The sequence below is a fragment of the Poromitra crassiceps genome (genome assembly GCF_964638095.1).
Source record: "Poromitra crassiceps genome assembly, chromosome: 5".
NCBI lineage: Eukaryota > Metazoa > Chordata > Actinopteri > Beryciformes > Melamphaidae > Poromitra > Poromitra crassiceps.
This window is the reverse complement of record NC_139642.1, coordinates 30,981,562-31,003,230: the sequence shown is the minus strand read 5'-3', so window position 1 is coordinate 31,003,230 and position 21,669 is coordinate 30,981,562. Positions and strand designations below refer to the sequence as shown.

Below are 21,669 nucleotides of genomic sequence, written 5' to 3'. Positions count from 1 at the left end.
ATGATAACTTAAATAGCTGATATGAAGTGCATTTTGTGTGTGCCTCTCTCCACAGAGTCCCACCAGGTCCTCGCCCAGCTGCTGGACACTCTGCTGGTCATTGGGACACAGCTGCCTGAGAGTACTGCAGTCAGACAGAGGCTCATAGAGATGGCCTGCAAGGTGACACATACGCACTGTGCACTTTACCCATCATGCATTGTTTTCAGACAACACATGAAGGAGACAGGATTTCACTTTCAGTGCAACAACAGGGGGAGGAAGGACGAGACCGAGCTTTTAAAAATGTTTCATTCTCTTTACCTCTCTCTCTCTCCAATCATTCTCTTCACCTCTCTGTCTCATCATTCTACTTACCTCTCTCTCCACCATTCTCTTTCTCTCTCCTTCCAGCATCTGTCAGATACATATTTTGGTGTGAGGAACAAGTGTCTGCAGCTGTTGGGGTGTCTGGGCACTGTGGACACTCCTCTGACCAGAGACAACGAGGGACCGAGCACATCAACAGGTGTGTGGCATCATTTTTACACGTCCCTGTAGCTCCGACCTGGCTGCACTCAAGGCCTTTAAAATATTTTGAATACAGCTAGAAATACTTTTTTTAACAGGTCTTAAAAAAAAATTATTAGGGTACTTCTTCTCCAGTGACAAAACAACCCGGTTATAGATGTTTTTTTATGCCTTTCCTGCTTTATTTTGTGACCAAATTGGTCTTATCAAAAGGTCTCTGTCTTAAATAGAACCTGCTGAATCACTTCACCAAATTATGAAATAACATTTTGAAGCAAGAAGTTAGTCTAATTTATAGAACATTCTGATATTGATGGAGCATCAATGTACTTTCAGCTGTTGCTCAATCCTTAATATGCTGCTTTATGTTTTATGTTCTTACCCTTCTTAAACCTTGAAAAAATGAAATAATAATCAATGAATGCTACTTATTCCCATTAAAAGTCTTAGCTGATGAAGACGTGATGTGATGCATTGCACATTTGTTTGGTTTCTCTACTGTTGACAAAATGTATTGGTGTAAGTTGCTTTGGACAAAAGCGTGTTCGAAATGACATCATTCAATGTAATGTAATGTTGATGTGTGGTGTTGTTACATGTTGCCCGATGCCTCAGGAGGAGGGAGGGATGTCCAGAATGTCATCAGCGACTACTTTAGAGACCAGGACCCCAGAGTTCGCACCGCAGCCATCAAGGCCATGGTAGGACACCTCTGCACCCATCACAAAATCACATTCATATAGGCAGGGAGCCTCATCCTCTGTGGTTTGCTTAGAGAACTTGAATGATGTAGGCTGTGCAGTCTAAACCATACGCAGTAATATTTTATTCCTTATAAGTCGGCTCATTCTGTGTCCTGCTGTCTGGCTTCCAGCTGCAGCTGCATGAGAGAGGAATGAAGATTTATCAGATCATCTATGACCAGGTAACTGCTTCCTCTGTGTTCATATCTACTCACTGACAAAATGACAGAAAACACTTGAGTAAATGACTCATGAGGGATATAAATGAGTGTGTATCCAGGGCTTTCAGGTGATGTCATCGATAAAAATACTTAAATTCATCTGTCAAGGTGTGAATGCAACCTCTGGCAGCCACAGTAGAGGTTCAGTGATACAGTGGCTGTGAACAGCCGCTTGAGTTTCTAACATAAACTTGTCTCAGCACAATTTAATAGACATGGTTAATTTCTGTGCTGTTTCCGATCATTTTGCCACTCATCATTAATCTAATAGATTGTTTGTTTAGATAAGATAAGATTTAGATAATATCCTGGATAACTCACCATAATATCTGGTTAGCCATCACTGTCCTGTGGTTAACACATCTGTGTTTGTGCGTGTGTGCTTGCAGGCATGTCGGCTGCTGTCAGATGACTACGAGCAGGTCCGCTCTGCAGCGGTGCAGATGGTGTGGGTGCTGAGTCAGCTGTACCCAGAGAGGTGAGAAGACGTTTGGCTTTGATTTTCATATCCAGAGCGACTTAATAATTCAACTGGCATGAGGGGGAGGAGATGATAGAATTTTCATTTTTGGGTAAACAATTGCTTTAATAATATTTGGGAATGTTAGCAGAGGGTGTTGGCAACAGTGCACGTTTGCATTCAAGTGTATATTATGTAACCATCTACCACACATGTGCTGCATCTCAGCTCATGCAATGCTGGAATCAGACTTGAGTGTATTTGGAGGATTATTAACATGTTATAAGTAATGCTGTGTAGCTTTTACAGTGTATGTCATTATGTCGACGTCACACAGCTGAATAGCTGCACCAGTTTGTTCCTGTCTCAGTTGATTTTGTGACATAATTGTTCCCTCTCTCCAATCAGTATCGTGCCCATCCCGTCGTCCAATGAGGAGATCCGTCTGGTTGATGACTCGTTCGGGAAGATCAGTCACATGGTCAGCGACGGCTCCTGGATGGTCCGAGTGCAGGCGGCCAAAACACTGGTCAGGGGGCAGTAGGACACACACACACACACACACACACACACACACACACACACACACACAGTCAGTGCATTTCATCGACTTGCAGTCATTGGTCCTCCTTCTTTCACTCCATCCACATAATAGCTAATTCTTCACATTAACCCCAATTCTATCCATTGCCCTAACCCTAAATGCCTCCTTTTATGCAAGGACTGACAAAATGCCTCAATTTGGAACATTTCGCTTCACTAATTTTATTTTTGTTTGTATATAAACATGAGCGATACATTTTTGTTCATATTATTTTAGGGTTCGATGCTGCAGGTCAGTCCTCACTTCCTGGAGCAGACGCTGGATAAGAAGCTGATGTCAGATCTCAGGGTGAGTAACTGAAGTGAACTGAATGAAATGAGATATCATGAGCAAAATTACATTTACTCTTATGAAATATGTTACTGGGTGATGTGTGTGTGCACTTTATTGTGATGTAACTATGAAGCAGTGTATTTTTACATACAGTATGTACCGAAACCAAATACCACAGACCCTGGTCGCGTTGCAATTAAAATTCTATTCTATTCTATGATTGGATGCACGGATGATTAAAATTGTTTTTTAATTGATATCAGGATCAGGAATAACATACGTCCTCAGTTAAAAACAAAACAAAAAAACATACGTCCTCAGCTCACAAAATGATACAAAATACAGCTAACTCTCGGTGTGAAGGAAACTCAAAGCACTTCAGGGTTTTAATGAGAAATGCTAACAAAGCTAATGAACATACACACGTATCCCCCCTTTCCCCCTCCTCCTCTCCTCCCCCCAGAGGAAGCGTACGGCTCATGAGCGGGCCAAGGAGCTGTACGCTTCTGGAGAGTTCTCCTCCGGCAGGAAGTGGGCCGACGACGCCCCCAAGGAGAAAGTGGACAAAAACGCTGTCAACCTGATTGCCTCGGGGGCCTGCGGGGCCTTCGTCCACGGCCTGGAGGACGAGATGTACGGTACGGGAATGTTGAAATATGTCTGTGCAAACCTGAACGGAACCGTTTTTTGCGTGTGACCAAACCGGACACAGGCATGACTCTTTAAGATGTTAAAGAGACAGTTCACACCCAAATAAAAAAAAAATCCTCCTGTGATGCAGAGGTGCGTATCGCAGCGGTGGAGGCGCTGTGCCTGCTGGCTCGCTCGTCCCCCAGTTTCGCAGAGAAGTGTCTGGACTTCCTGGTTGACATGTTCAATGATGAGATCGAGGAGGTGCGGCTGCAGTCCATCCACGTGCTGAGGGAGATCTCCACCAACATCACGCTCAGAGAGGACCAGTTGGACACTGTGCTGGCTGTGTTGGAGGTACACACATGCACGCACAACACCTAACCTTAACACTAACAGCTACATGCCTAACCTGTAATCTCTACCTGAGCTTTACCTTGATCCCAAATCCTAAAACGAATATTTTCCCTTTAGAGGACCAAGTGTTTTTGTCTTGTCAATGAAGATCCTGTTACTGACACGGCACTTATGAGGACCTCTGGACCCTGCAAGTAGAGTTACAGGATAGGTCTAATTCTTTGATGTGGGGTACTTGTTGACAGTCAGTGGACTACCTTGCAGTAGAATGCAGCCGGCGCGGTCCCAGTTTGGAGAAATGAAGACCGGCCGCGTCAGACAAGTAGAGCTGTCTGCTCAGTGTGAACAGGGTCACAAGCAAAAACATAAAAAACAAATACAAAAACATAAAATGCTTCTATACTGCTCACCTGGCGTAATACAAGTCTCCACAAGCCCTGAGATGCCAAGTTCACTTGAAAAGACGCAATTTACACCCTGTTTTTAGCGGAAATCTGACTGACCATGCAAGTATCTCATACAAACCCACATTTAAAAAAAATCCACTCTATCCCTATTAAACATGGTATCCACACACACAGACTCAATGACTCACTGACATGGTCACGGCCTCTGTCTTGTGTGTCTCTCCAGGACAAGTCTCGGGACATCAGAGAAGCGCTCCATGAGTTACTGTGTTACACCAATGTCTCCACTAAGGAGTGCATCCAGCTAGCTCTGCTGGAGCTGCTGAAGAACCTCAACAAGTATCCTACTGACCGCAACTCTGTCTGGAAGTAAGTGTGTGTGTGCGTGCGCGCGTGTGTGGCGGCTGCTAAATTAAAACAGCAAATTGACACCCAGCAAACAAATGCTACTACAAAACTACTCAAACTTGATACTACAAAACTACTCCAACCTGATGAGAGCAGCAATATGTTTTGAGTTCAATTCAAGGCAGCTGATAAAAATGTGTTGAATACTAGCTGTTAACTGATGGGCGATTTGTCCCACCCCCCCAGGTGTCTGAAGTTCCTGGGTTCCCGCCACCCTACTCTGGTGCTGCCGCTGGTTCCTGAGCTGCTCAGCACCCACCCATACTTTGACACACCAGAGCCCGACATGGACGACCCAGCCTGTATCCTCACACACATGACAATCATACTCTCTCATATTAACCCCTTTGTGTCTGGAGTTCAGTTTCACAACTACTGAAGTGTGAAAGTCCCCTAATGCGTCATCATTACCCGTCCAGTATGTTCACACAATGTCCATCACTTGGATTCAAAACCTTTTAGCCTTTTTATTCATTCCACGTTTTGTTTGGCCCTATAGTTTGTAATCTGTAGCCAAAACATGGAAGTCTTTAGTAAATGTACATGTGGGTATCGCTAGTCAATTACAGGCAGTGTAGCCGACCTGCTTGTTAGGAGTTTCTTTCTTTTGGCCTGTTTAGCATCACAAAGTTTCCAATTCCTATCATTTTACAGTCTGTCACGTCAAGCTGACAAATCATAAAAACTATGTGGTTTGGATGGAGATCTGAGGGTGGAGAAGTGTGTCCCCTGCTAGTGTGCAGTGTTCACTTTCTCCTAGATTTGGATAATTGTATAATTTAGTCAATAAAAAACGAAGACTAAAATGCTACGTGATTGTATGGGTTAGGGTTAGGGTATGTATAAAACAAAAACTAATCGCATTACATTTACTGAAAATCCCCCTGCTGCAGCAGCTGAATACTAACTCTTTCTGATAATTGTCTTCTGCAGTGTCTTTCATTTAGTCAGTAATAATGAGATTTCTACTTGTCAGAGTGCAACAACAAGGTTTTACCTCAACCACTGTCAGGAAATCCCCTCACCCACACCCACAGGCGGTGATGAAATGCAACTGTGAAATGCATCTTGACCTCCTTTGAAAGAAAAAAGAAAACTACAAAGCATCGGGTTACCGCAAAAGAAAACCGTTCTGCTTTTTAGTGGAAATCCTTGTCTTTTGCGTACTGTGCAGTTTACTGACGTCGTCTTCCACGATTTGAGTTTTGAGCTCTTCAAAATTCAATTGTTCTTTTTGCCACCAGATGTTTATTTATTTCAATTCAACAGCAACAGAAATACAAATTAGAAAAAAAGAGATGAACAGACAACAAAACAACTTAGTCTCTACACCAGTGATATTCAACTACAGAAGTCCTAAAAAAACCAAATGCAATACGACAAACAAGCAATACAATACAAAGGAAAAGAAAAGGAGCAGCACCCCAACACCTCAAGGGAAATGCAGAGGCCCTACAAAATCACTTTATATGGAAAAACACCAAATAAAAGGGATTCACCCTAAAAGGTCTTTAAGTGAGTTCGCTGCTGTACACAATTGTTCAAACTAGTCTCACTACTAGCTCCATTAATCCTGGCAGATGAGGGAGTGAGGAGGCTTCCAACGCAGCGCAGCAATCTTTTTCTCAAAATTCAAACCGTTTCCTCTTGCTGTCATGTGGTGCCGTCAACGTGCGGAAATTGCATAGTGCAGGTTTAACACTGCTTGTAATGTCATACTATCCCATAATCCTCTGCTGTGGACCGTGTGGGCAGTGTGTTGTCCTTGACCGTGGCTCTTACTCCCAGACATCGCAGTGTTGGTGTTGGTGTTCAACGCCGCCAAGTCCTGTCCAACCCTGCCGGCCCTGTTCTCCGACCACACCTTCAGACACTATGCCTACCTCCGAGACAGTCTGTCCCACCTTGTTCCTCCACTCAGGGTGAGAACACACACACACACACACACACACACACACACACCTTCAATTCGAAGCACTTTGAATTGCCTCTGTGTATGAAATGTGCTATACAAATAAACTTGACTTGACTTGACTTGAGACACTATGCCTACCTCCGAGACAGTCTGTCCCACCTTGTCCCTCCACTCAGGGTGAGAACACACACACACACCTTCAGACACTATGCCTACATCAGAGACAGTCTGTCCCACCTTGTCCCTCCACTCAGGGTGAGAACACACACACACACACCTTCAGACACTATGCCTACATCAGAGACAGTCTGTCCCACCTTGTCCCTCCACTCAGGGTGAGAACACACACACACCTTCAGACACTATGCCTACCTCCAAGACAGTCTGTCCCACCTTGTCCCTCCACTCAGGGTGAGAACACACACACACACACACACACACCTTCAGACACTATGCCTACCTCCGAGACAGTCTGTCCCACCTTGTCCCTCCACTCAGGGTGAGAACACACCTTCAGACACTATGCCTACCTCAGAGACAGTCTGTCCCACCTTGTCCCTCCACTCAGCGTGAGAACACACACACACCTTCAGACACTATGCCTACCTCAGAGACAGTCTGTCCCACCTTGTCCCTCCACTCAGGGTGAGAACACACAAACACACCTTCAGACACTATGCCTACATCAGAGACAGTCTGTCCCACCTTGTCCCTCCACTCAGGGGGAGAACACACACCTTCAGACACAATGCCTACCTCATAGACAGAATGTCATAAATCATATTGTATCACCACAACGCCTTGGAAGGTTTTCAATACAGTCTAAAGTGAGTAAGTCTAAGATTGTCACTTAAAATTGACTAAAATTAACTCATTGAATGCCATGGACGTCCTTCGACGTCCAATTAAATAGTGACGTAGAATGCCACGGACGTCCTTCGACGTCCAATGCGTTTTTTGACGGTGGGACGTCGATCAAAGCCTTCCGCAGCTCCTGTACAACTATAGTAGCTATTGGAGGTGTATAACCTATTTTACGGACTCATTAGGTGGCGACAGTGCTTGCTCGGTGCAGTCCAGATTAGAGACAGGTCCGAGAAACAGCCTAAAAGCCGTGGATCAAAGACAACCCGATGCATGCTCCCAGAGCCATTTGCTCTGTCGCGGGAGCTGACATTGGCTCCGAACAGGAGTCAATCCGCGCTCACAACTGAGCCCCTCTGTCCCTGTCTGTCTGTCTGTCTGTCTGTATAGTTTCTCCACCCGATTAGCAGACAGGAAAGCAGCCCCTGACGCCAAACCATTCAGCAATCCGGGTTGGCTCTTCCCTGCTGTGGCGCTGAGAGCCGACAGCAGCACACAAACGCAGCAATCCGAAAATATAATGGTTGCGTGAGGCTGTGTGCAGTGTGGGGAGGAGTTTACGGGGGGAGGGGGGGAGGGGGGTGGTGCACGCAGGGCATCACACAACAACTACGTCACTACATCAGAAAATATTATCTTCAGACTCAGTGAATGTGCTTGAAATGCTGCATTTCACAAAAGGCGGATTATCTCAGCTAATAATTTGAAAAGCCTGAAAACGCTGAAAACAACCTATCTTCTCCGGCTCATAACTAAAGAACGGAAAATGGTATCAATAAACTTTTTTTTGCTGATGATACAATAGAGCCAGCTCGTTCTTGTGCGTGTTCGGTGTTTACATAGTAATATCACACAATATTCTGTGGGCCTCGAGAAATCACTGAAAACGCTCTGAAAACTCTGGCACTGGGAGCATCCGTTCTCCAAAAGTGGCTGGCACTGAATGAGTTAATAAAATAGATTTAAAAAAAAGTTTTGGGGGCACCCTGGTGGCTCACCGAGTAGAGTTATATGGCTACCGTAAGTCCTTCCCGCAGTGACTGACCCAGGTTTGAATGCGGCCCGCGCTCATTTGCTGCATGTCCTCCCATCTCTTCTCTCTCTCTCCCTCCCTCCCTCCCATACCTTCCTGTCTCTCTCTATCTCTCTATCAAATAAATCATAAAATGCCCAAAAAAGAATGTGTGCGTTCTTTTTATGTTGAAGATGCAGGCCTTTGCTGATAGTGATTACTTCAATGGCAAAATTGGTCTTATATTCACTCTAACTGGCGGACAACATGAGGTTCCAGATACAGAGTGACACAGGTTAGACTTTAACCGTTGACCCGAAGCGGAGCAGAATCTGGGCTGGTTCTCAACCGCGATTGTGATTGCAGTCATTTGCCAGGTCGACTTAACTGGGGCGACCGTTTGACATTGATGACACATATTTTCCCATATCACACACACACACACACACACACTGTGGCTACACACCTGTAACCACTGTCGTCCTCCCTCCTGTGCAGTTGCCGGGCAGGAAGCAGCTGTACGGGTTGGACTCGGTGGACTCTGGCTGTGCTTCCGGTTCTGTAGAATCGGCTCGGCTCTTCCTACAGCAGAGCCTGAACAGAGTGAGCACCATCCAGAACCTGGAAGCACCGGGAGCCCAGGACCTGCTGGACTTCACCATACGGTAACCCCCCCCCTCAAACACACACCTGCTTTTTCCCCCCTGGTATTGATCGTCACATTTGACCATTTTCCACAGTCATTGTCTCTCTAGCTCATACATGGGCAACATACGGCCCGCGGGCCGTATGCGGCCCGCGGGCGCCCCCTGTGTGGCCCGCGATGGAATTGCAAAAAAAAAAAAAAAATTTTTTTTTTTTTTTTTTTACAGTGCACTTGAACGCAACATGCAATATACCCGCTGAATAAGTGTCCAAATGTTCATGTCATTCTGGGAAATACTCTTCTGTTATAGCATTTCAGTCTGAAATATAGAATATCTTTCAATAATATTTATGACTAAAAGGCTAAAAGTAATCTCATGTGTAAGAAATGACTGTTCTACATTGAAGTAGAAATTTAAATAATTAACTTGTTGGTTTTGGATTTATTTAGCTTCAAAAGTGCATTTTTGTTCTTGTGTGACCCTCAACACAGGCTTTGAGAATCCCGGGCCACTTACTGATACTTATGCTTAAATTAACCCACTCATATTCTGGTTTATTTCAAGAAAAACATTTCGGCTAGTGGAAATTCTAATTGGCTGGTAACTTTAAAATCTAGCAGCCATATTGGCAGGTGGTGAAAAAAGTTAATTTCAAGCCCTGCAGGGAGAGCAGGTGGTGACATAGGAGTGAGTGAGGAAAAGGATCAAATATTGGTGGTTAAGACTGAATAATGACATCACAATTGTTAATTTAAAATGAGTTAGTCCTCTAAACCTGGCTTCAAATGCCCCAAATTCTTCGTGCTGGCGCCGTTCAGCCCTCAGCAAAATCTGGTAGCGAGGACATTTTTTTGTGGCCCTCTCTATCATCAAAGTTGCCCATCCATGGGTTACGGTTACGGCATGACAATATTTGTTCGGCCCCCGGCAACAATCTGGGTTTCTCATGTGGCCCCCCATGAAAAATAGTTGCCCACCCCTGCTCTAGCTGCACCAGAGACACTACAGGTTCAAGAGTTATTTATCTGCTTTCTCTATTCTATTCTCTTTTTGTGCATGGAAACTACATTTTTTCCACTTAAGCACATTCATTTATAAGAAAAAAATGTAGACAGTTTCAACCTGACAACATAAATCTTAATGGACCAACCTTTGACAACCCAGCATGCAATTAGAATTTGTAATATTAGAATTTATTTTGTGCACAATTACAAGCCGTAATTTTTGATTGATGTTGAAATGGCAATAAATGACTTGGCCTGTCCACAATCAAAGGTAATTGGGTGGATATATTGAACGCACAGCACACTGTACGAGCAGGTTGAACTATGAACTGGCTACCAGATGCATGCTGGTAGATTTTTCTACACTACCAACCACTTTGATAAGCGACCGGACCACCCTTTGTGTGTGCTTTGATAAAGAGATGTCATCCGTACTACATCCATTTGTAAATGTGTGTTTGTGTGTGTCAGAGACCTGCAGCGGCTCGGCCAGCTGCAGACTGAACTGGCTGGAGCTGCCGACTTCTGCGCCACATACCTCCGCTGCCAGCTGCTGCTCATCAAGGTAGGAGTTCTAGACGGCCAGCGTAGTATCACTTACAATAAATATGTCATCAATCATCCATCATATCAGAGGGAGTTGACACTGACTGGCTCAGACAAAAAAAAAACTTCCCTGGCTTTAAAAAGAGAAAAGCATATTTTAGGGGTTTGGGAGAGGAGGATAAGGGTTGGGATGACATTAGAAGTTGGGAACTGTATGATTGTGAAATGTCCTCAGAAGTCTCAAGCATTTCAGCGTTTTCGAAAGAGAATGGAAGTTTCTGGAATGAACGGAAGCCTTTGTTTTGTGTCATGGTCCTTCCTCAGGCCCTGCAGGAGAAGCTGTGGAACATGGCCGTCCCCCTCTGCCTCAAACAGAACGCCACGGCAACTGCTGCAGCTCGACAGGTATGCCATGTTTCTGCGAGCTGCCATCTTGCTTGTGTGACGTCGTTTGGGACCCGAGTATACGCAGTAGAGTCAGGATGAGCCCCCTCAGCCGTGCCACCGTCTGATGGAGGTTTGAGAGTGGCTGTCACAGCTGTCAATCAGCCCTTTTTTATATTGTCAAATCACTAACTGAAAAGAAACTTGTCAGAAAAAGGAGCACTATTTCACAAGACGGACAAAACGATCAATTAGCAAGTCCGAGTCCTTGTCTCCAACTTCTGGGTTCGAATGCATGAACGCTCGAGTCCAAGCCCAAGTCCTCAGTGCCTCAAGTCCAAGTCAAGTCACAAGTCCAGAAAATTGGACTGGAGTCGGACTCGAGTACTACAACACTGGTTGTATGTATATATTGTACGTGTTATGTACTGCATAATTTTATGTGTCAGACCCCAGTAGGAATAGCTGTAGCATTTGCTGCAGCTAATGGGGATCCTAATAAACTAAACTAAATAAACTAAACACACACACACACACACACACACACACACACACACACACACACACACACAAACACACAAACACACATTGTACATATGCACACTTATGAAACATGCTTGCACAGACTCATTGCACTCACTCTCTTTACGTCTCGTACATGATATCAGTAAATGTTTGCCTGTGTGTAGATCTTGGAGGAGACCTACAAGCTGGAGTTTCTGTACGGTGGCTTGGAGAGCCGACAGGTCGCCACCATCCACCACGTCCGCCTGCAGGCCAAAGCTCTGCAGCTTGTCCTCACCGCCCGCACCAGACGAGGGTTGGTACACACACACACACACACACACACACACACACACACACACACCAAATTGTGTGTACTCACCAGGCATGCACACTTTCTGACTTTACGTAGCATGCAGCAAATCTCGCAGCCTCCACTCCAAAAACACATCCATACTGTTCATTTTGGTCCTGCTTTGGTTTGTGATTCTCTTTCTTTCAGGTTGGAGCCTGAGAAGTTTCTGCAGGAAGTTGAGTCTTTTCAGAGGTAACACCCCCCCCTCTCCCCCTCCTCCTTTCACCCCCATATCTTTCTCCTAAACCTCATCTTTTCAGAGGTAACACCCCCCCCCTCTCCCCCTCCTCCTTTCACCCCCATATCTTTCTCCTAAACCTCATCTTTTCAGAGGTAACACCCCCCCCTCTCCCCCTCCTCCTTTCACCTCCATATCTTTCTCCTAAACCTCATCTTTTCAGAGGTAACACCCCCCCCTCTCTCCCCCCTTCACCTCCATATCTTTCTCCTAAACCTCATCTTTTCAGAGGTAACCCCCCCCCTCTCCCCCTTCACCTCCATATCTTTCTCCTAAACCTCATCTTTTCAGAGGTAACACCCCCCCTCTCTCCCCCCTTCACCTCCATATCTTTCTCCTAAACCTCATCTTTTCAGAGGTAACACCCCCCCCCCTCTCTCCCCCCTTCACCTCCATATCTTTCTCCTAAACCTCATCTTTTCAGAGGTAACACCCCCCCCCCTCTCTCCCCCCTTCACCTCCATATCTTTCTCCTAAACCTCATCTTTTCAGAGGTAACACCCCCCCCCCTCTCTCCCCCCTTCACCTCCATATCTTTCTCCTAAACCTCATCTTTTCAGAGGTAACACCCCCCCCCCTCTCTCCCCCCTTCACCTCCATATCTTTCTCCTAAACCTCATCTTTTCAGAGGTAACACCCCCCCCTCTCTCCCCCCTTCACCTCCATATCTTTCTCCTAAACCTCATCTTTTCAGAGGTAACACCCGCCCCTCTCTCCCCCTTCACCTCCATATCTTTCTCCTAAACCTAATCTTTTCAGAGGTAACACCCCCCCCCCCTCTCTCCCCCTTCACCTCCATATCTTTCTCCTAAACCTCATCTTTTCAGAGGTAACACCCCCCCCCCTCTCTCCTCCTTTCACCTCCATATCTTTCTCCTAAACCTCATCTTTTCAGAGGTAACCCCCCCCCTCTCTCCCCCTTTCACCTCCATATCTTTCTCCTAAACCTCATCTTTTCAGAGGTAACCCCCCCCCCCTCTCTCCCCCTTCACCTCCATATCTTTCTCCTAAACCTCATCTTTTCAGAGGTAACCCCCCCCCTCTCTCCCCCTTCACCTCCATATCTTTCTCCTAAACCTCATCTTTTCAGAGGTAACCCCCCCCCCCTCTCTCCCCCTTTCACCTCCATATCTTTCTCCTAAACCTCATCTTTTCAGAGGTAACCCCCCCCCCCTCTCTCCCCCTTTCACCTCCATATCTTTCTCCTAAACCTCATCTTTTCAGAGGTAACCCCCCCCCCTCTCTCCCCCTTTCACCTCCATATCTTTCTCCTAAACCTCATCTTTTCAGAGGTAACACCCGCCCCCCTCTCCCCCTTTCACCTCCATATCTTTCTCCTAAACCTCATCTTTCCTTCAACTAGTAAATTCCGGACTATAAGACGCACCGGTCTATAAGCCGCGGGACCAAAATTGACTATTTTTTTCTTCTATAAGCCGCACCGGTCTATAAGCCGCGGGTGTTTTGATGTTTAATTACCATATGAAAGGGTTCGTGCACAGAGAGGAATGTCGGGAAAGCGATGGCTGTTTGGGGAAGCTCCCATTTATTAACATTTCAACAAAACAAAACAAAAGTCAGGTCACTAATCCCCAGACAAAATCACACAACAATAGGCTATATGTGCAGCAAACCTGTAACCAGAGAAGTCAAGTCACTAATCCTCGTCTTCCTCTTCTTCCTGCGTACTGAAACCACCAAAGTCCTCATCTTCAGTGTCGGAAACGAACAGGTTCAGGGTGGCTTCGTCAACCACTCTCCTCTCTCCTTCATTGTCACTCAAAACCAACGAACTCCTCTTCATCACTGTCGGCATCGAACAGCCTCTGAAGCCTCTGACGGCCCTCAGCGCCAGCTGTGGCGGCGTCATCCTCTTCATCCCGCAGCAGTCCAGCGTTTTGGAACCCGTTGGTGATTGTGGATGTTTTCACACTCCTATAATATTCCGTGCTGAGACAGTTCCTCCTGCTGCACCGTCCAACGCCTCACCATTGACTCATCGATGCCCAGGTTACGCGCGGCTGCTGTTTCCCTCTTTTAATGCGAGATTGACTGCTTTCAACTTGAAAGCTGCCTCGTGTGAATTTCTGCGTACCTTCCCCATGGTAAGTGAGAGTGTTGCTTCTACTGCTCGTTCTCATGCTGTCGAGAACGAGCAAAGCTTTTTTTGGTGAAAGAATCCTCCAGGGCGCTTCTTGTTAACAGTCCGAGTGAGTGGCAGGTCGAACGTCAAAGGCACTTCATCCATATTTATGATCTGCTCCGGTTCGATGGAATATTCCTTGATCTTCCTTTGTGTGAATTCGCCGAAGTTTGTGATTTTCTCCTGGTAGTCGGGGGAGGGAGTTGATGGCCGAGTGGCCGTTTGCTTACCGTAATTACCATATGTAAGTGGTCACGCACAGAGGGGATTGTCGGGAAAGAGATGGCTGTTTGAGGAAGCTCCCATTTACCGTATTACCGTAACATTTCAACAAAACAACATAACACAACACCACCGTTGTTTATTTTTACAGTGCACACAGTGTCCGCGGTGTGGTGAAAAGAGGGCAAGAGAGGAAATTAAAACAGAAGTGGATTTATAGTTAGAAAGAGTGCTAAAAAAGAGAGATTTTATTTGTATTTTTTTTTTTTTTTCTGAAAAAATCCATAGATAAGACGCACCGTTATATAAGCCGCAGGGGCCAAAAAACGGGAAAAAAGCCGCGGCTTATAGTCCGGAATTTACGGTAGTCCTCTTTACCCTTTACAGTCTCTCGTGTGAATTTGTGAACATTGCTGTCATGTTGCCAACACTTTAAAAGGGGCTAGCATAAAGGCTGCAGAAATAGTAGTCAGTGGGAAATGACATAAAAACACATTGGCTAAAGTGAGCATATATTGTTAACAGCTGCAACAGCATATGGCTGGTGTTGTTTTCATCACGTGCAAATGTGGTTGACATCATAATGAAGGCGGTGTTCTGAGCCACTGGGCTGGAATGAACAGCTGGTGTGATATCAAGCAAGGTTGGATCTAGTATAAACTTATTTATGGTTCGAGGGGCTATTTACACACTTTCGGGTGTGTATGTTTTCTTGAATAAATAGTTTACATAATTAACTTTTGTTTAATAAGTGCTGTAGTAGTAAGTAGTTTCCTACTCCTTATTTTTCTGTTCAACCAAGACTCTCCAGGTTAGCAGTCCAAATCTTTGACATGTCTGTACCCCATGTTTGCTGCCGTCTCCAGGCTGTTTGCGACGGAGCTGCCCCACTTCCAGGACAGTTTTGTGGAGAAGCTTTTAGAGCTGATGCCCCGGCTGGCCAACTGTAAGCCAGTGGAGCTGGTGAAGATCCTGCACACCACGCTGAGACAGAGCGGCCTGCTGCAGCTCAAACTGCCCCAACAGGTCTGTGGAATGAAAGAGTTTTAAGAGATGAAGGCCCCGTTCACATACCACCTCCCCCCCCGCCCCCCCACACACACACACACACACACACACACACACACACACACACACCCCTAGTAGTATTCCCCTTTTTAATGTGTTTCTCCCATTGGCTGACAGATCCACCGGGCGACAGCCACCATCATAGAGCCGACGGGGGAGTCCGACAACCCGCTGAGGTTCACCACCGGCCTGGTGGTAGCGCTGGACATCGACGCCACGCTGGAGCACATCCAGGACCCCCAGAACACGGTGAAAGTCCAGGTCAGTCTGCCTCACGGGCACGAGCACACCAAACCCAATGTTTTCAAGAATAGCTGGGTTGGGCTCAAGTCCAAAAACCAAAAAATGTCTTAATTAACAAATGGGTTTGGACTCACTAAAACCTAGCGCAAGGTTTAGTCTAGCTCAGTGGTTCTCAAACCTTTTCACGTCAAAGACCCCTAAACTGACACAAAACGAGGTCACGATCAAGATTGATAAACACAAAATAAATGTGAGAAATATGAACAAAACAAGGTTGGAGCTAAGGTGAGTGCTTTCATTAGAATCTAAGTAGTTTTGGGGTGAAAGTTATGACACGTTCCTGCTTTGAAGCCTTTTTACGCTTTTATCAGTTTGGTGAATCAACTTGTGTATTTCTCTCTGTCCAGGTTCTGTATCCAGATGGCCAGAGTCATGTGATCCAGCCCAAACCTGGAGACTTCAGGAAGCCTGGACCTGACAGACACAGACTCATCACACAGGTCTACCTCTCACACACCGCATGGACAGGTCTGTAGCACACACACACACACACACACACACACACACACACACACACACACACACACGCTACACACACACACACACACACACACACACACACACACACTCTTCAGCCAGGTCTACATCTAACCTATAGTTCTTTTTTTTTTACACTTTTTCACTGCCATATTCATTTTTCTCTTACATCTGCTCTCTCTACTTTATCTCTGCCTCATTCTTCATTACATTCAGACTGACTGCATCCACTGAGACTCTCATCTCTTTTACCTCCCAGAGCCTTGTCAGATCGAGGTGCGCCTCCTGCTGGCCTACAGCTCCTCCTCTTCTTCTTCCTCCAAGCCGGGATGGAGCGACAGCGTCGACAGCCTGCCTCCACCAGAAGCCGCCATAGAAGGAACCATTCCCTTCAGCAAGCCGGTCAAAGTCTACATCATGCCCAAACCTGCCCGGCGCTAACTGAAGTGTGTTTCCTTAGTGCTCAAGTGACTATTTTTAACAATTACTTAAGGCGCTTACTGGAGTGAAGAAAAAGTGGACAATGCTTTATGTGGAAACATTTGAAAGCCTGTATTGCTATGGCTACCTGGTACGTTTCAGTTGTGCATCAATGATGCTACTTTCTCTATTTTTTTATTTGTGAAATATGCTCTTGGTGAAAGCATCTTTGTCAAAACATATAAGGTGGCCACAGCAGTAAAGGCTTTCCAGCTGTTCCATATGAGAGTGCCGTGGCTTTTCTTTCCTTCAATCAGGACTGTGTTTAGGTTCTGTGTTTTACCCAGAGACGGCTAAAGCAGAAGCAGCTCAACAAGCTGCTGCCACATCCACTATATTAGTCTGACACATGTCAATCCAGACGTCCATCAGTAGCACATCCACAAGGAATAAACCTCTAAATTCAAAACCATGAGGTTGGACTTTGAAGCTGAAAAGGTGTAGGAACCCTGGATGGCAAACAGTTTGCATCCCTCCTGGAAAGCAATAAGTTTAATTTGGGAAGATGGTGGGAGTTGTTACGTGCGCGCTTTGAATGTGCTTCTCTGATCTATTATAATATTTTGGCTTCATTTTAGTCTAGGGTATTATTCAAGGTTAAGCTTTAAATTAATTTACCACACTCAAGGGCCACCACCATAAACTAACGTGAATGTTCGGTTTTCTGGCTGATGTTGCCATAGCTTAGTAGTGAAGGCTCTTGGGTCCCTGCGTTTAACCACTCCATCTCCCAGTCGGGGGCCCTTGGCTCTGTCTCTGCAGGTCTCGACGTAGTTCTGTTGGGTTGATTACCACGTGCAGCGATGAGCCTCGATAAGGTCCACAGACATACAGCTACATAAATGCTTGGCGAAGCATACTGGGTTCAGTGCAAGTCTTTCAGCAGTTCATGGTTTTGGTCAGCAATATTACCTCAGAGTCCAACATTCAATCCTGACGCCACATGGTCAAGCTAGTCGGCACAAACATTTCCTTGTGCGCTCGCACGGAGCTCCCGCCTCCCATTGTACTCACAGCCAAAACTGCCATGAAATGGCGTATGCTTGCCCGGTAAGGGCCACCCTCTAGCCAGGTCAGCCAATCAAACCCCAGACCACAGGACATGCGCCAATAACATTACTCCATTTACTCAAACTGGCGCCCATGATTGACAGCCAACTAACCAATGACTGCTCCTGAATGCCATAAGGGTAACATACCAGTTTAAGACTGACAGTTAATCTAACCAAACGTGACATACCCGATCGTCACATAGTGACAGCAACCAACATGTTTTGTAACCCTTTATTGACAAATTAAACCCATGGGAGATTCTTCATCTTGTAATTGTATTAAATGTTGCAAGTAAAAGTAAGTGTAGCATTAAAAGTATTACCTTTTATCAACATCACAGTATCATTGTCCCTTTAACTGAAAATTAACAGTCAAGTATTCAGTGAAATAAAGTTAGCAAAGATTGATTTCCTAGAAAGGAACAACCACAACAGGTGCCTCTTACTTGCATTTAATCTGAAAATGTATATCTACCTGGAGTACATCCATGAGTGCAACTGAATCAAATTTATCATGTATGGTTTATAAATTATTACAAGGACACATGATCAGTAGGGGTGGGAATCACAAGTTTGATCACGATGCGATCCAGTCTCGATTCATTTGACAACGATTCGATTTTTTTTGCCGATTTCACAAAGTGCCACAATACGATCCGATTCGATTCAGGGGGCTGCGATCAATATTGGACAATATGCCCTACGATATGCCCACAATCAGTTAAAAAAAGCAACTAAAATATAATTTGCTGCTCGCCATGTTGCCATTGCTTGTATGCGGAAATGAAAGAGGGTGTGCGCTTTGGAAGGAACGGTCGGTGACGCACAGACGTAGTGTGGATTCCAAAATAAAAGCATAATGTTTATTTCTTTGATGGCGGGTCATAGCGATTAATATCGATCTTTTCACTGTGGATTGATGCAGTTGGATCGTTGATCATTGAATCAATGCATCGATGCAGATTGATGCATCTTGCCACCCCTAATGATCAGTTTATAAATAATAATCTCGCCTTTGATTTCTATCAACGTCAAGCTTGAAAGTAAGATCTGACTGTAAAAGGAAGCCTCAGCTTTCAATCGTCCTTGAATACTACATCTTAACAGTATAGGCTGGTACCTCACAGGTACAGCAAATATTTTCATACTTTCTCTAGCACAGATCTTAAGCTTTTAAAGCTGTTTAACCAGCGAGAACCCACCTGGAACCTGATTGACTATTTTTGACACTGTTTAAACAGCTATGAAAAGAGGTTGTACCACAAGGAAATAAAACCCATTCTTTATCCTATGTAAATACAGCTGTAGTCAACACTGAATACCCAAAGTGCTTTTCCGCTATGCAGGTCAATTATTAAAGTTCTACATTTCTATTAACTCTGTCCCAGAACAGAGCCGGCTAGAAACCAGGCTTTCTACCCACTTTCTACCCATTATGGCAAAACAAAGTCTGAGGGCAGCAGTACACTACAGGCAGTTTCCCTGGGCCAAGGCAGTCAACATGGCAACAGTAGCATCATCAGCAGGTGGAGTGGAAGACCCCACCCACCTTGGCACCCCGGCCAGCCAGACTGTTGTATTCAGCTACGGCCTTCTCTGTCTGCAGGACTTTGACCTCCACTCCTTGCTGCCTCACAAAGTCCAGAGTAGAGGAGGGAACCTGGAGGAGAAACCGCAGGGGAGAGTTTGATTATTACAGATTATATTATAATCTAACTGAATTAACTGGACCCTTTGTATGACCGTTTTACCTGCAGAGCTTCACTCATGCCTCTGCCAATGACCAGCAAGTCTATTCCCTTCTTCAAGATCTCCTCCAGATCAGCTGGTTGGACTCCCGGGTAATGCTGTGGAAAATGAAACAAGAGAGTGCAAAAGGAAATAATCTTTTGAAAACTGCCATCACTGTTAGAGGAAATGTGACATTTAAAACACAAATCCAAGGTGCTCAAAACGACCTGTGAGCATGTTCAATGTTCTGATGTTGCCAGGAATTCCAGCGAGGAGGAAGTGTTGGCTATCAGATTGTTTAGCAACCAAATTGAGTTCCAGGAAGTAGTAAACACACAACACTGGAGGCTTAAAAAACTTTTCAATCCCCCTGGTTCTGTCAGAACACACATTCCTGTATAGATACTGTAGATAATACATTCTCCACTCACATCAGTCCCAGTCTCTCTCCAGTCCCAGGCCCGGCTGCCTCCAGGCCAGACTTTACAGTCCTTGTAGCGGGAGGAGCATCCCTTCACCTTCATGTGGCCCCAGGAGAGAGAGGCGATCTCTGGTGAGGACATGGTCGAGTGATGCCACCTACTGGAAAGCCGAGGGACAGGCAGGTAAACAAGGCTCTGTGCAGTAGCCTAACTCAGGTTGTACAGCTGTCCGCTTACTATACTGTACAGTACAGCACAGCAGTGATTCCCAACCTTTCGTGTTTTATGTACCCCTTGAGCTGTTTTGCCATGTCAATATAGTACCCCCTCACACATGCCTGTTCTTTGTGCCACAAAGTAAACACTGTGGCTGCGGTGGATCCACAAACATACTGTACATGCAAATCCATTATCCATACATAATATATTTGTCACTGAACTGCCGGTGTTGTCCTCTCTTTTCCTTTTGTCACCGGCCTCCCCAAACCTGAATCCGCAGTGACAGCAACTGGACGTATCCATGTTTGCTAGCTAACGTTGGATGGCGCGCAGTTTAAACATGCGTGAACGTGACCTCTTCACAGAGTAGTGGTTGACACCTGCCGGGGGGGAACTAATCGTGGCGCACTCCCATTTTATCAATGCGCTTATGAAATTATTTGGATTTCCCCCCCATCGTTTTGGAAATAAATTGTAATCCCCAATCTTTCCATGTACCCCCTGCAAGTTGCTCAAGTACCCCTAGTTGGGAGTCACTGCTGTACAGCGTTCCCACAGGAATCTTTGTAAAATATGACGCAAAAATATAGTTCCAAGTTCATCAATATGCCTCAGCTCCTAGCATCCTAGGAAAACCCTGTGATGGAGATTTGTGTTGATTCAGCAGCAGTTTGAAAATTAAGGATTTCACCAGGACTTCTTGACAAGATCATAAGTAATAATGCCATGCCCTATTTGATATCCAAGTGAGTGTGGGAACCTTGACTGCAGTGGGAATGTGAATACACAGTCAACCTATATTAAATATCAATATTTCATAAAGTCATTCAGAACTTCATTCAACTTCAGAATACAGTTAAACATTCCTGCTAATCCACTTCATTCAATTAGTCATAGCAAAGGGTTTTCTAAAGCAGATCTCCTGATCTTGTGCAAAACCAATTTAAATTAAAGCATACTTTGAACAGAGATGTTTATAACTTACAGCAAAAGGAGTCAACAGAAATGTTAGGATTTAACAGCTGCAATGGCACTGCCGTGTTATTTATAGCTGGAAGTTATTTTTGTACTAGCTGCAGACTGGCTGACAAGCTAAGCTAGCTCTACCAGCAAATCAACAAAAGGTGTCCAAGCAGGGCACATTTTCTGTCTGTCTGTGGCTGCATTGAAGCAAAGCTGAAGAAGTAAAAACAATAGTTTAAGAAGGGGAAATGATGTTGCCAATATTTCATTAACCCATAAGATAAATTCATGAAGCAAAAGGTTCCTGCTTACCCTCTCTCGATGTCAACAGACTGGACACACCCCCACAATTATTATTCTTTCTGTAGTTAAAGGGGAGTGTCACTTCAGTTTAACACATTCACATATCACATTAATGATGGTTCCTTTCTATTTAGATTTGCAGTGCAGAGGTCTTGCTGGCTCATTGCAACGCCATTGGAACACCTAAGTAGACCAGTCTGGGTC

General features: G+C 45.2%; 2 protein-coding genes across 3 annotated transcripts in view; one reads left to right on the top strand and one right to left on the bottom strand.

The window, feature by feature from the left end:
- The window catches only part of ints4 (integrator complex subunit 4), a 22,951-nt gene extending 2,870 nt beyond the window's left edge, over positions 1-20,081 (top strand). The window contains exons 4-25 of one of the 2 annotated variants that reach the window (XM_083637935.1): positions 56-162; positions 394-508; positions 1,126-1,211; positions 1,385-1,435; positions 1,864-1,952; positions 2,343-2,463; positions 2,755-2,826; positions 3,275-3,449; positions 3,593-3,798; positions 4,432-4,574; positions 4,800-4,915; positions 6,402-6,535; positions 8,903-9,069; positions 10,527-10,620; positions 10,926-11,006; positions 11,675-11,805; positions 11,992-12,036; positions 15,314-15,473; positions 15,633-15,776; positions 16,166-16,286; positions 16,555-16,741; positions 19,995-20,081. In XM_083637935.1, coding sequence (XP_083494061.1) covers positions 56-162; positions 394-508; positions 1,126-1,211; positions 1,385-1,435; positions 1,864-1,952; positions 2,343-2,463; positions 2,755-2,826; positions 3,275-3,449; positions 3,593-3,798; positions 4,432-4,574; positions 4,800-4,915; positions 6,402-6,535; positions 8,903-9,069; positions 10,527-10,620; positions 10,926-11,006; positions 11,675-11,805; positions 11,992-12,036; positions 15,314-15,473; positions 15,633-15,776; positions 16,166-16,286; positions 16,555-16,736 — 2,540 coding nt within the window. In that variant the 3' untranslated portion in view covers positions 16,737-16,741; positions 19,995-20,081. Of the gene's footprint in view, positions 1-55; positions 163-393; positions 509-1,125; positions 1,212-1,384; positions 1,436-1,863; positions 1,953-2,342; positions 2,464-2,754; positions 2,827-3,274; positions 3,450-3,592; positions 3,799-4,431; positions 4,575-4,799; positions 4,916-6,401; positions 6,536-8,902; positions 9,070-10,526; positions 10,621-10,925; positions 11,007-11,674; positions 11,806-11,991; positions 12,037-15,313; positions 15,474-15,632; positions 15,777-16,165; positions 16,287-16,554; positions 16,751-19,994 lie in introns of those variants that run through there. The other variant, XM_083637934.1, reaches the window with a different exon arrangement.
- Positions 19,318-21,499, bottom strand: aamdc (adipogenesis associated, Mth938 domain containing). Its single transcript, XM_083637936.1, has 4 exons — positions 21,475-21,499; positions 19,990-20,140; positions 19,579-19,674; positions 19,318-19,487 (listed from the first exon to the last, which is right to left on the bottom strand). Exons 2-4 carry the CDS (start codon positions 20,119-20,121, stop codon positions 19,347-19,349), a joined length of 369 nt encoding a protein of 122 aa, XP_083494062.1. The 5' UTR covers positions 20,122-20,140; positions 21,475-21,499; the 3' UTR covers positions 19,318-19,346.
- Between the last annotated feature and the right edge of the window lie 170 nt (positions 21,500-21,669).

Coding starts and splice junctions, on each gene's coding strand:
- aamdc (XM_083637936.1), bottom strand. CDS start 20,121: ATGTCCTCACCAGAGATCGCCTCTCTCTCCTGGGGCCACATGAAGGTG. Junction 19,675..19,989: donor GGAGAGAGACTGGGACTGAT/GTGAGTGGAGAA, acceptor CATTTTCCACAG/CATTACCCGGGAGTCCAACC. Junction 19,488..19,578: donor GCATGAGTGAAGCTCTGCAG/GTAAAACGGTCA, acceptor TTTCTCCTCCAG/GTTCCCTCCTCTACTCTGGA.